This window comes from Chlamydomonas reinhardtii, chromosome 16, assembly GCF_000002595.2.
Source record: "Chlamydomonas reinhardtii strain CC-503 cw92 mt+ chromosome 16, whole genome shotgun sequence".
NCBI classification, from domain to species: Eukaryota; Viridiplantae; Chlorophyta; class Chlorophyceae; order Chlamydomonadales; family Chlamydomonadaceae; genus Chlamydomonas; species Chlamydomonas reinhardtii.
This window is the reverse complement of record NC_057019.1, coordinates 4,919,807-4,932,491: the sequence shown is the minus strand read 5'-3', so window position 1 is coordinate 4,932,491 and position 12,685 is coordinate 4,919,807. Positions and strand designations below refer to the sequence as shown.

Below are 12,685 nucleotides of genomic sequence, written 5' to 3'. Positions count from 1 at the left end.
TTCCAGCCAGCCAGCAACTTGTCGGTACAGTAACTCCGGCGTTCGACCAGCCATGCACTCCTGCTCTGCCGCTGCAAACTGTTTGCTGTCTGCTTGGGGTACGGGCGTCAGCTGCACCCTATGGGACCTCGCCAACCTGCCTGAACCCTGTCCCATCACACACCCTTCGCTTTCCCTGATGATGGGCGCGATGGGACGTGACGTGGATGGGCTCATGGCGCCCCAGCTCATGATGCCTGCCGCAAATTCTTGTTCCATTCCCACCAAACACCTTGCGCTCTTGCTGCCTGCTGCCTGCGGCTGCCCGCCAGCACTCTCTCAGCCAAACCGCCAGGGCGCGGCTTCCAGTGCGCAGTTGCAACTGCCGTAGGTGAGAACCCTCTCACCCGCTCACGCGCTGTTAGGTTGCCTGGAGTATCGCCACGATATCCACACCTAGCGACACTGATAGGCGTGAAAGCTTCATGCCCAACCATTGGCAGCCTGGGATGCGGTAACCTGCTGATGCGCTGGTGATGCATGTACATGTACATATTGCCTGGAGCTTGGTTAATGGCGCGTGGGCTGAGACCCAGTCTCGGGGCCAACGCATGGGATGGATGCGAATGGGGCGCGACTCGCGAGAACTGCATCAGTGCATGTGTACTGGCAGTGCCGCGATAGAATGCTAATACATAAGTAGGCCAGCAGATTCGCGATCAAGTCGGCCGGGTGTTGAGTGCCTACGTTCGTTGTGCGAATGCAGCTCCAGCAGAAGGCTCTGCGTCTGCAGTCGACATTTCCTACCCGGGTGAGTCTTTCGGAGAAGCATGCGAGCAGGATGTGGCATTCCGCAAGCGCCAGGCCACGGCGGCCAACAGGACTCGAGGCCCCGCTATTTCGGTCTTCCTGGGCGCTCCCTTGCTCCTATCGCTAGTGTTGAGTTGCAGTTTAGCGCAATCGCGTTAGGCAGGGGCTTAGAGCCACGAAGGACCAACTGCCAAAGATTTCATGCTTTGCGGTTGCGGGGGCGCGAAACAGGTTTCTCGAGTTGCCCTGGTCCCCAAGGCCGTCGCTGCTCCCGAGAAGGCTGCTGTTAAGATGAACATCGCCACCGATGTCACCGAGCTGATTGGTGAGCGGGCTTTCGGGGCTCCCGGAGGTGCCCGGACTCGGGCCGGGGGTAGGGCCGTCAACGCCGCACGTGTCGTGTCACGACGTGCCCGGCCTGGCCCTCCTCTCGCCCCTCCTTCCATCCCCAACCAATCCTGTTACTATCCCATCGCTCTCCATGCCTCTGACCTTTCCATCTGCCCCCCGGCCCCTCCCGCGCGCGCGCGGCGCCTGCAGGCAAGACCCCTATGGTCTACCTGAACAAGGTGGCCACGGGCACGCACGCCAAGATCGCCGCCAAGCTGGAGATCATGGAGCCCTGCTGCTCCGTTAAGGACAGGTGCGGCGTGTGCGGCGTTTCCGGGGTGCCGTACTCAGGTCTAGGGTCCAACAAGCTGATGTTTGGGGATGGGGAGAGGTGGAAGGGGGCGATCTACAAGCCAGGCCGCTGTCCTTCAAACGACGAGGTGTAGGGCCAAGCAGCTGCGGCGCGGGCACCTGCGATGCCCAGACGCACTGTAGCCTCACCTGGTTTGCACTTTGGCCGCTTAACCTCCTGCAGGATCGGCTACAGCATGATCTCGAGCGCGGAGAAGGAGGGCCTCATCACCCCGGGCAAGGTGAGAGGCAGCCGGCGGCCCCGCTGCAGCGCCCCCCCCTGCTACCGGGCAGCCACTCCCGACGCTTGCAAGCCGTAGCCGCATGGCTGCACATGAGCGTGTGCATGCGGCTGTAGCAGTGTGCCTCACCTCGCTTGCTTAGGTCTCACCTCGCTTGGACGCCGGACGCGAAGGGCCCTCCAGCCGCTACCGCTACGCGTCGTGTTGGGGCCTAGGCCTCCAGCGACCCCGGGGCTAGCCAGGGGATACACTGCTGCAGTGTCGCCAGCGGCTGTGCTCGCTGTGCAGGCGCCGCTTGCATGGGAGCGGTGTCGCAGAAGCGCCAGGAACCCCAGCACGGAGCGCTCGGTAGCCTGGACTGCCCCAACCCTCCTCACCGCCCCACGCCCACCCCCACCCCTTCCTATTCTGCTGACTTGATGGTGCAGACTGTCCTGGTGGAGCCCACCTCGGGTAACACCGGCATCGGTCTGGCCTTCATCGCCGCCGCCCGCGGCTACAAGCTCATCCTGACCATGCCCGCCTCCATGTGTGAGTCGGGGCGCCGGCCTGGGGGGTGCCAACGGGGATGCGGCACCCTAGCTAGCGCGAGCTCCTCGCACCCGGGCCGGCGGCACCGCTTCCCACCTGACCCATCCACCGCTACTACCCGCTCGGCCGCCCCGCGCCCCTAGCTCCTCCTGCTCTGTCCGCCTCCCAACTCCCTCTGCCTCCTCCGCCCTCGCCCTGCAGCCCTGGAGCGCCGCATCCTGCTGCGTGCCTTCGGCGCCGAGCTGGTGCTGACTGACCCCGCCAAGGGCATGAAGGTGCGGCGGAGTGGGGTAGTCAAAGTCAGTCCCACTTTTGGGGGGGCCGCGGGGGCGGGGCGGGGAGAGGGGGTCGGCAAGACCGGGATCTGGGTGAGGGGGCGGGGGTTGTAGAGACTAAACCCAACTAAACCGAATGGGGGATGGGTAGTGGCAGGACACGTGGTGGTGCGCAGCGCACCGGGCATGCAGTGAGCAAGCATCCTGGCGGCGTGGGGATGAGCGGGTGCCGGGTGTCGGGATGAGCGGGTGCCGGGTGCCGGGTGCTACACGGACACAACCAGGCACGTTCCCGAAACCGATCCGGGTGAAGCTCCATGCTCGTTTGATTGCTGATGACTCTTTCTAAACCCGTGTTCCCCGCCTCCTTCCCCTCCGCTGGTTTGGCTTGTTTGGTTTGGTTTGGGCTGGTATTCACAACCCCCCTCTTATCCGTCATGCATAGGGCGCCGTGGCCAAGGCCGAGGAGATCCTGGCCTCCACGCCGGACGCCTTCATGCTGCAGCAGTTCCAGAACCCCAACAACCCCAAGGTGCACTACGAGACCACCGGCCCCGAGATCTGGAGCGCCACCGACGGCAAGGTCGACATCCTGGTGTCGGGTGAGCTCGCTGGTTGTCGCGCAGCTGGCGGCGGCGGGGCTGCAACATCGAGCGGGACGGCGACAGGACTAGCGTACGCATATGGTTGACGGATGTAGGAAATGTGGGTGGCGCGCGACAGCCTCAGAACCCAGGCTGCGGCTATCAAGTTTGTGGGTGTCAGTGCCGCAAGTCTCTCGCCCTTGGGCTTGGTGCTCTTTCTTAACCTCGCGCTCTCGCCCGCCGGCCCGTGCGTCAGGCGTGGGCACCGGCGGCACCATCACCGGCACCGGCCGCTACCTGCGCGAGAAGAAGTCGGACGTGCAGCTGGTGGCTGTGGAGCCGGCCGAGAGCCCCGTGCTCAGCGGCGGCAAGCCCGGCCCCCACAAGATCCAGGGCATCGGCGCCGGCTTTGTGCCCGCGGTGCTGGACACCGCGCTGATCAGCGAGGTGGTGCAGGTGCGTGCAGGGGGAGACAGGGAGGGGAGGGGAGGGGAAGGGGAGGGGAGGGGAGGCGGGACGGGCAGGGGGTTGTAAATACCAGCCCAAACTAAACTTGGGGCGACAGGGGAGGGGAGGCGAGGGGCGAGGGGCGAGGGGCGAGGGGCAGGGCGAGGAGGCGAGGGGAGGGGAGGGGAGGGGTGAGAAGGCGAGGCGAGGCGAGGGAAGGCGAGTCGAAGGGGGAGAAGGCGAGGCGAGGGGAGGCGAGGCGAGGGGGGAGAAGGCGGGAGGGAGCTGGGGTCTTTACAGAGCACTGCAGGGACCTGCAGGGACCAGCAGGTGTGCCACACGTGGCGGGAGGAAATAACGAACACGCCCTTGGCTCGACGTGCTGCGCACCTGCTGCTGCTGCCGACCTGATGGTGTTGCTGCTGCTGCCTCGCCCTCGCAGGTGTCCAGTGACGACGCCATCGACATGGCTCGCCGCCTGGCGCTGGAGGAGGGCCTCATGGTGGGCATCAGCTCGGGCGCCGCGGTGCAGGCCGCCATCAAGGTGCGGGGGCCGCAGGGGTCACTTGTGTGTGGGGTGGGCGGTTGTGCGGGGTGGTGGTGGGGAGTTGTAAATACCAGCCCAACCCAAACAACAGAACGAGCGCAGGCAGAGGCGTGGGGGGGGGGGTTGTAGATACCAGCCCAAACTAAACCAAACCCAATGCAATAGAGCGAGGAGCAGAGCGTGGCCGAGGGGGGTTAGGAAGGCCAGCAAGTAGAGGGTGGGGGCGGGTTCCAGAGTCGTATTAAGCAATGTGAAAGACCGGGTACAGCAGATGCAAACGGGGTGCGCGGCGGGGCTGTGCAGGTGCCTTTTGGGTTGGCGGGGAGGCGCGCGGGTGGGCTAATACTGCCTCAGGCGTGTGCTTGTGCGGATGACGCCACACTCACAAGCTATCGTACATACGCTTGCATGAACCCAACGGCACCCAACCCAACCCGGCCGCAGGTGGCCAGCCGCCCCGAGAACGAGGGCAAGCTGGTGGTGGTGGTGCTGCCCTCGTTCGGCGAGCGCTACCTGTCGTCGGTGCTGTTCCAGCAGCTGCGCGACGAGGCGTCCAAGATGACCTTCGAGGTGGGTGGGTGGCGGGTGGTCGTGCTGCTTGACGTGGTTCGAGTGGGGAGGCGGATGGGGGAGGGGGGGAGGGGGGAGGGCTGCGGTCCTGCCGCGCCTGCCGCAGGCGGCTCTGTGCACTGGGTGGGGTGGCGGTTGCATCCCTCGCCAGGGGGCAGCGCAAATTGGATGCGGAAAGTGGATGCGGTGAGAGTGGGACCAGCTCAACCCCGCACGTTATGCAACCCATCGGTATCATCGTTGACTTCTGAAGACTTAGTGGTCTAAACCCCACATCTAAACCCCGACACCTGCCCACAACCTGACCCCTCGCAGCCCTCCGCCTGAAGCGGGACGCGGACGCAACTGGACGACAGCAGCAGCGCACCCGCGGCGCGCGGATTGGCCGCCGCAGGATGCGGGCACGAGGTGCTTCATTTATGCCCAGGCCCTCCTGGAAGCTGAATCAGCGCTAATAAGCAGGATGCTGTGATAGCGTTTTAACAACCTATGGCTGGCTGCAAGCAAACACGCGGTGCATCATGAGTCGGAATGACGGCATGCGTGTTGGAAGCCGATGCAGGGGGACTACTAATGGGTGGGGTGGGGGGAGGCTGTGGGTCGCGCTCCTCAATTGAGAGGCTATACTCGCGGTGTAGACCAAACTGTAATAACCCCGGTTTCCACCTGGAGCCGCCACTTGCCCCATGTGTTTTGCGCCAGAAGAGGCCCGCAGCCACTGAACCCGTCACTCCATGAGCCTCCTTGCCCTGTCTCTGGTCAGCGGCTCAGCAACAGCGGTCCATTTACAAGGCACCCTGTCCCGTCGCTTACTCCATATACAGGGCCCCCGGGACAGGCTCCCTGGGCTTGGCATGATATCCCCTAGATTGGACTGCCCCGTCCTTGCCAGCTAGCCGTGATCATGAATGCGACACAAGTCGGATTACAATTAGGAACAAGTCTTGGCACAAGTCGTCGAGTAAGAATCCCCCGGCGACGCACTCGGTCTCGGCCCCGCACTCGGTCTCGGCCCCGCACTCGGTCTCGGCCCCGCACTCGGTCTCGGCCCCATGCCTGCGCCACCTCAGTTGCACCAGTCAGAGCCCAGGCAACTGCCTAACAGCCCGGCGCATGCACCATTCCCTCCTTGTCCGCATGCACATGTGCCTGTGGCCCGTGCCGCCGGCCCACCCGCTACCGGCGCTCCATCACGTCGATGCCCCGCTCCCGCAGCAGCCGCAGCCGCAGCAGAGCCTCGCCGTCCACCCAACAGCCCTGCGCGCCCAAGTGATGAGAGTGGAGGCGGAAGTATTGAGGCTGTGAGGGTAAGGGAGCGACCCAGATCACCGTGCGGTGCCCAGTAAGAAATGAGGGCGACAAATTGTTATGCCGCAACTGCTGATGCCCCGCCCCAGGGCCCGCAATCAACAAGCACCGTCACACGAGCACCCGGGAACAAGCACCGGAAACCTCCATCGCCACCCTCACCTGCACCACCAGCCGCCGCAGCCCGCGCAGGCCCCGCACCGCCGCCTCCACGTCCTCCCCCATGACGTCCAACAGCCGCACCAGCCGCAACTCCCGGAGCCCCGCTAACGCCGGCGGAGGCGCCGCCGCCGCCACCTCACCATCCTCCTCCTCCTCGCCCGCGGCCGCGTCCGCTAGCCCGCCCGCAAACAAGCCCTTGCCGGCCGCGGCGCCGCCCCTGACGGAGCACGAGGCGCCAGCCCCGGCGCCCGCGCCCGCGTGTGCCGCTGGCGGCACTGGCGGCGGCGGCGGCGGCTCCGCAGGCAACGCACCCAGGCATCGCAGCAGCGGCGCGGAGCAGTCGTGCAGCTCCAGTGAGGTCAGGGAGGGCAGGCAGCCCAGAAGCGCCATGGCGGCGCCGGCGGCGGCGGCGGCGCTGGCGGCGGCACGGATGCGGCCCCAGGCCCGGTGAAGGTCTGGATCCAGCGCCGCAAAGGCCGCCGCAACTGCCGCAGAAGAACTGGAGCCGCCGCCGCCATTGGAGCTGGAACCGGTGCTGGGCAGTGCGGGGCAGGGCGACGACGGCACCAGACGCCCCTCGCCGGCTACCGCCGCCCCGCCGCCGCTCAGTGACAGCCCTTCCATTTGCCCTGCCGCCCCCGCCGCCTCCGCCGCCGCCGCTGCCGCCACTGCACCCGCACCCTCGCCACTGGCTCCCGCACCTGCACCTGCGCCTGCGCCGCCCTGGCCCAGCCACGAGCCCAGCCCCAGCCCCAGGCCGCGGGTGACGCCCAGCGCCAGCCGGCCCGGCTCGCCCTGGCGCATGCAGTGCCAGCCGCTGAGGCGCAGCACGCTCAGCCGCGGCAGCGCACGCAGCAGGTACAGCAGCTCGGCCAGCTGCTCGTAGCTGCTGCCGCGACACAGCTGCGTGTGTGTATGCGAGTGGGTGTGGGGGGGGGGGCGTGGGGTTGGGGTTGGGTTGGGGGGTTGTAGATTCCAGCCCAAACTAAACCGAACCCAATGCAATAGAGCGAGGAGGAGAGCGTGGCCTATGCTTGACAACGGAGTGGCACGCGATAATAGTCGGGGGTGAAGGCAGTGTGTTTGGGGCACGCAAGCGGCCTTGACGCACTCCTGAACGTATCCGTTACACTGCGCACGGAAAACAGCTCCCAAAATTACACACTCGGTCTCTGTTTGCCTTGACACATACACACACATACACACACATCCACAAACACATCCACACACATCCACACACACACACACACACACACACACACACACACACACACACACACACACACACACACACACACACACACACACACACACGCACACACGCATGCGCCCCGCACCTGCAGGTGTGTGAGGCTGGATAGTGTGCGCAGCAGCCCCCAGTCCAGGCAGCAGTCCAGGTTGGACAGGCTGAGGGAGGTCAGCGACGTCCAGCCCGCAAGACGCCGCATGGCCTGCTCCCACAGCCAGCGCAGCTGCAGGCTCACCACTGCAGCATGGGCGTGCGGGATGCGGGGGTGGTGGTGGTGGTTCCAGTCATGATGTATCAAGAGGTGAAGTTGTAGGGCACAGCGGTGCAGCAGGCGCGTTGTTGTGGGCGGGGGTGGGGTGGGGTGGGGCGATGCGGGGTGGCGGGATGTAGGAAGGGTTGTCGCGGTGCAGGTGCGGACGGCTGAGGTGCAAGCAGTCAACCAGCGCCCGCGACCGGAACCCATGCAGCCGTGACCCAGTCGAACGAGTATTGGGTTGGCAGCACCAATACCAACCAGCACATTCCCGTTTCCGCCCCTCCTAACCATGCGGTACCTGGGACCCATGCACAAGGCGCGGACACACACACACACACACACACACACACACACACACACACACACACACACACACACACACACACACACACACACACACACACACACACACACACACACACACACACACACGATCTCACGGTCAAGCTACAGTGACATTATCCAAAGCAGCACACGCCCGCCCCTCGAAACACCCGCTGCTTCTTTGGAAGAATGGATGCCTGCTCCACCCACCTCCCGGGAACACGTGCTGTAGCCGCGGCGCCGAGTGCGCCACCAGCGCTACCTCCAGCCCCGTCAGCGCCCACAGCGGCGGCGGCGAGCTCAGGTCCAGGCGGTCCACTGCCAGGTGCCGAAGAGCCGGCAGCCGCACCAGCAGCTGCGAGCGAGACAGCGGCAGTGACGAAGTGCGGTAAGGTAACGGGCGCGATCGCCAAGCGCGTGCGATGTTGGTTCGTGTTGTCAGAGCGCAAGGTCAAATGCTATGGAAGAGCACGAGGCCAAGGGGACGCTGAAGCAGGGCTCGCGTGCAAACCCTTCTTTCGCGAGTGAGAGTGCGAGTGTGATTGTTGTGCCAACTTGCTCAGCTGCAGGCACCGCGCTGTGCCCTGACTAGGGTCTGGTGATCCGCCGCGCCCCATACACCCCCCCCCTATGCGCACCCCCCCTGCGCCCCACCCCTGCGCCGCACCCCTGCGTCCACCCTATGCGCCCCCCTATGCGCACCCCCCCTGCGCACCCCAATGCGCCCACCCCCCCTTGCGCCCCCTTTGGCTCTCACTACTACTCGCATTGCACGTTTGCTTGTATGTCTGTGCCGCCTGTTTGCCGTTTGAGTCCGCCACGCCTTACTGCCGCTCGCCCATTTCCTGTGTGTGCTTCCCCCTGCGCGCGCGGCTCTGGCGTGGCTTGCATTGCTGAGCGATTAGGTGAGTTCGCGGGGTCCCGGTTTCGCGCCGCAGCAGCTAAGCTAGCCACCTAGACGCATGCACTCAGCTTCTTTACCAACGAGCCTTACTTATCACCACTACTACTCCAGACTACTTGCTTTCAATAGGAACTTAGTATTTTAGCGTTAGCCGCCACTGAAACACGGGGGAACCAGCAGCCTGCCGCTGGCGAAACAACGGTATGGAATGCGTCGCGTGTGCCCGCTGTACCTCTGGACGTCGGCACTTCACTTCATATTTGATACACACCATCCCATGGATGGCTACCCCCCCCCCAACGTGCCCCCCCTTGCTCAGCTGCAGACACCGCCATGTGCCCTGGTTTGGGTATGGTAATCCGCCGCGCCCCTGCGCCCCCCATGCGCACCCCCCCCCCATGCGCCCCCACATGCGCCCCCACATGCGCCCCCCCACATGCGCACCTCCATGTGTCCGTCGTGTATGTACGGCGTGTCGTCCAGCCCCGACAGCCCCAGGTGCGCCAGGCGCGCCAGCCCCGCCACCACCTCCAGCAGTTCCGGCGTGCTGCCCTGTAGCCCATGAGGCGGCAGCAGGCGGTAGGCAGTGGAGGCAGCAGGGGGTTGGTAGCAGAGGCAGCAGGGGGTTGGCAGCAGGCAGCAGAGGCGGTAGCGGAGGCAGCAGGAGAGGTAGAAGAGGCAGCAGGCGGCAGAGGCAGCAGAGGCAGCGGCAGCGGGCGGGAAAGATGGATTGACATATGCGGTAGAGAGCGCACGGGAGGAAATGCACTGGGGTGGATGGATGGCGGCGTGTGACCAGGGGGTTGGCCTGGGTGCCGGACTGCCGGGTGCCGGGTGCGGGGTGCGGGGGGCGGCGGATGGCAGGTGCTGAGTGCGTGCACATTTGCAGATGGTTTTGTACCTCAGCCAGATGGTGGTGGTGGTGGTTTTGGTGGTGGTGGTGGTGGTGGTGGTGGTTTTGGTGGTGGTGGTTTTGGTGGTGGTGGTGGTGGTGGTGGGAGATGACATGTGGGGGGCGGCCCGCGGCCCCACCTGGTACTCGCACACGCACAGCCGCGTCAGGCCAGACAGCGCCGGCCCGCTGAGCGCGCGCAGCAGGTGCGACGAGGCCGCCGCCACCGCCTCCGCCTCCGCCGCCTCCACGGCCTCCGCCGCCACCGCCGCGGCGTTGAAATGCTGATGCCCGAAGACATTGTGAGGCTGTTGGTTGTGCTGCTGGTTGTGGTTGTCATTGTGTTGCCCCTGCCCGCCGCCGGGATCCGCCGCTTCGGCTTCGTGGCCGTTGGCGCCGTTGTCGTAGACCGGACCGCCGCCCAGCTGGTGGTTGTGTACGGCCGCAACCGCCGCCATGCTGGCTGGCGCAACCAACCAGACGTCCAGGTGACGCAGACCAGACAACGCCGCCAGCGCGCGCGGCAGCGCGCCCTGCGTGTCGGCGCCGCCGGGCGCCGCCAGATGCAGCCCTCGCAGCGCTGCCACCACCACCGCCGCGCCGCCGGACCCGTCACCGCTCGTGCCGGCCCTGCTGCCGGCGTCGGTGGGTCCCTGCCTAGGGCTGCAGGCGTTGCTATTGCCGCTGCCATTGCCACTGCTATGGCCGCTGCCACTGCTGCCGTCCCCTAGCCCGCGCGATCCCGCGCCCGTATCCACATGTGCGGCCGCGGCTGTGGCGGCGGCGGCGCCGCCGGCGCCACCGCCGCCGCCCCGGGGCGCGGTGAGCGCCGCCAGGGCTGCCAGCTCCGCCCGACTGCGCGCCCAACAGCCGCCCTCCAGACACACCTCCCGCACCTGCGCGCCAGTCGCACACACATGTTACGCGTTGGAGTTTTAGGATTTTAGTTGCCGGCCGCTCCTCCCGAGGTGCCACTCGATGGCAAGCGAGTCGCTGTTATACGGTCTACCGTCTACACCGCCCAGAAGGACAAGGTGGGGCTCAAGCGGGTCCAAAACAAAGGTGCAGGCCACAGTTCCCTCGCGCTCTGTGGGATGGCTGGGTCTTGGTTTAGCCGGGTTTGGAGAACAATACCCCCACGAGTACCCCCTCCCCCACCGCAGCAGTACGGTGGCTCTGAAGCCCGCGTGCACAGACAGGGTCACGGCACGTCTGGACGCCGCCCCTGCCCTCCGTCTTGCGTCCTCAGTCCCACCTCATCGCCGTGGCCTCGGACCAGCACCAAGCCACTGCTGCCCCTATCGCCACCCCTGCCGCGCCCGTATGCACTTGCACACCCCCGGCCCCCCTCCCCACCTGCGGGCAGCGCTCCAGCAGCCGCCTCAGCATGACTAGGTCCAGACGGCCACTCGGCAGCGGCGGCGCCTGGCCTCCGGCCCCAACCCCTCCTCCTCCCGCCGCTCCCCCTCCCCCTCCTCCTCCTCCTCCCCCTCCCCCTCCTGCTGCTGCTCCTCCTCCTCCTCCTCCTCCTCCTCCTCCTCCTCCTCCTCCTCCTCCTCCTCCTCCTCCTCCTCCTCCTCCTCCTCCTCCTCCTCCTCCTCCTCCGACGATGCCTGCAGCTCCTCCTCCGATGCTCGCACCTACGCCGCCGCTGTAGCCGAGTGTGTACGGCAGCACCAGGCGGGTGGTGGCGGCCGGCAGCGCCGCCGCCAGCGCCGCCAGCGCCGCCCCCGGCAGCGGCGCGTGGTCGCTGGCCAGTGACAGCGTCACGCTGCTGAGCCGCTGTAGCTGCTGCAGCCCCAGCCGCGGCAGTAGCAGCAGTGTGGCGGCGGGAGAGCCGGCGTCGTGCAGCGCGAGGGTGAGCTGGGAGAGGCTGGGGGTGAGGTGGGGGAGCCGGCCGCGCGCGGCCAGGCTGGCGGCGGAGGAGCGCGAGAGCGTGAGGGAGGCGGCGGCGGCGTCCACCAGGGGGCGCAGGGCGCGGCAGGTGAGGCGCAGCGCACGGCGTGAGGGGTTGTCGGCGGCGGCGACGATGCGCGCGAGCACGCCGTCGGGGAGCACGCTGACGAGGCTAGGCGCCGTTGACGGCGGCAGCGCGCTGGTTGCGACAGTGGCCTCGACAGTGGCCGCGACAGCTGAGTGCACACTGCTATCCGTGATGTTCATAGCTTCGGTGTATTGTCTACGTCTCCCGACGCCAATGACGCAAAGCAGGGGTTAGCTGGAGCTCCGCAAACGGCGATGACCAGATGCTACCGACGTTTTCGCTCATACTATGCCCGAAACGGCTACTGCACAATCATAAAGTCATCTATTTGTCGCATCTTAACAAGAAAGCATCACATTCAGTCGAGGCAATGGCGCGAGCCACGCTAAAGCTCACTCCGCTGCAGAAGTCTGTGCGAGTTCGGCCGCGACCCCCATCGGCGCCCCTGCCCCTCCTCACGTTTCGCCCCCAAACTTGATGTCAACCTCTTCAATTTGAGCTCCACTTTCCACAGCGCCAAGCCTTAATATCAGGCGAGGCCTGGCGAGGATTTGCCCGCACCCCCGCACCCCGCTTAGGAGTACGGCAGAGGCCTGGAATCTATGTCTACGCGCCTCCTCTTGTCATGCACGTCTATACCCTGTGAAGCTTAGGTGACCTGGTGACTAGCTGGGCTTGTTTGCACGGCCAAAGCCCCTTGCCTCGCGTTGTGCCCCCACATGCGAACACACCTTGGAGTGTCCTAGCGCCTGGGCTCTTGCTGTGGTGAAAGCTCTTACTTTACTTTCCTGTGGATGCGGGCGGCGTGGGCAGGGTGCGCGTGTGGGGGCAACATGCGACAATGGACAAGGCGAAGTTCGGTCAGGGCCTTTGGGATGGCCCTGCGCCTTCTGGGCTATGCGCACACATGCATATAGATTGTGGTAAGCGGGGCGGGCGG

The 12,685-nt window shown here is 65.8% G+C and overlaps 2 protein-coding genes across 2 annotated transcripts; one reads left to right on the top strand and one right to left on the bottom strand.

The window, feature by feature from the left end:
* The first annotated feature begins 262 nt into the window (after nt 1–262).
* CHLRE_16g685550v5 (uncharacterized protein) lies at nt 263–5,328 on the top strand. Its single transcript, XM_001691883.2, has 11 exons — nt 263–790; nt 1,021–1,114; nt 1,330–1,432; nt 1,655–1,712; nt 2,141–2,243; nt 2,445–2,518; nt 2,964–3,120; nt 3,359–3,558; nt 3,992–4,093; nt 4,541–4,666; nt 4,982–5,328. The coding sequence occupies exons 1-11, from the start codon at nt 740–742 to the stop codon at nt 4,991–4,993; spliced, it is 1,080 nt and encodes a 359-aa protein (XP_001691935.1). The 5' UTR covers nt 263–739; the 3' UTR covers nt 4,994–5,328.
* Nucleotides 5,329–5,439: 111 nt separating this feature from the next.
* CHLRE_16g685600v5 (uncharacterized protein) lies at nt 5,440–12,632 on the bottom strand. The gene is made up of 7 exons (XM_043071543.1): nt 11,118–12,632; nt 9,902–10,657; nt 9,314–9,421; nt 8,176–8,320; nt 7,474–7,622; nt 6,137–7,039; nt 5,440–5,923 (listed from the first exon to the last, which is right to left on the bottom strand). The coding sequence occupies exons 1-7, from the start codon at nt 11,922–11,924 to the stop codon at nt 5,843–5,845; spliced, it is 2,949 nt and encodes a 982-aa protein (XP_042915939.1). The 5' UTR covers nt 11,925–12,632; the 3' UTR covers nt 5,440–5,842.
* Between the last annotated feature and the right edge of the window lie 53 nt (nt 12,633–12,685).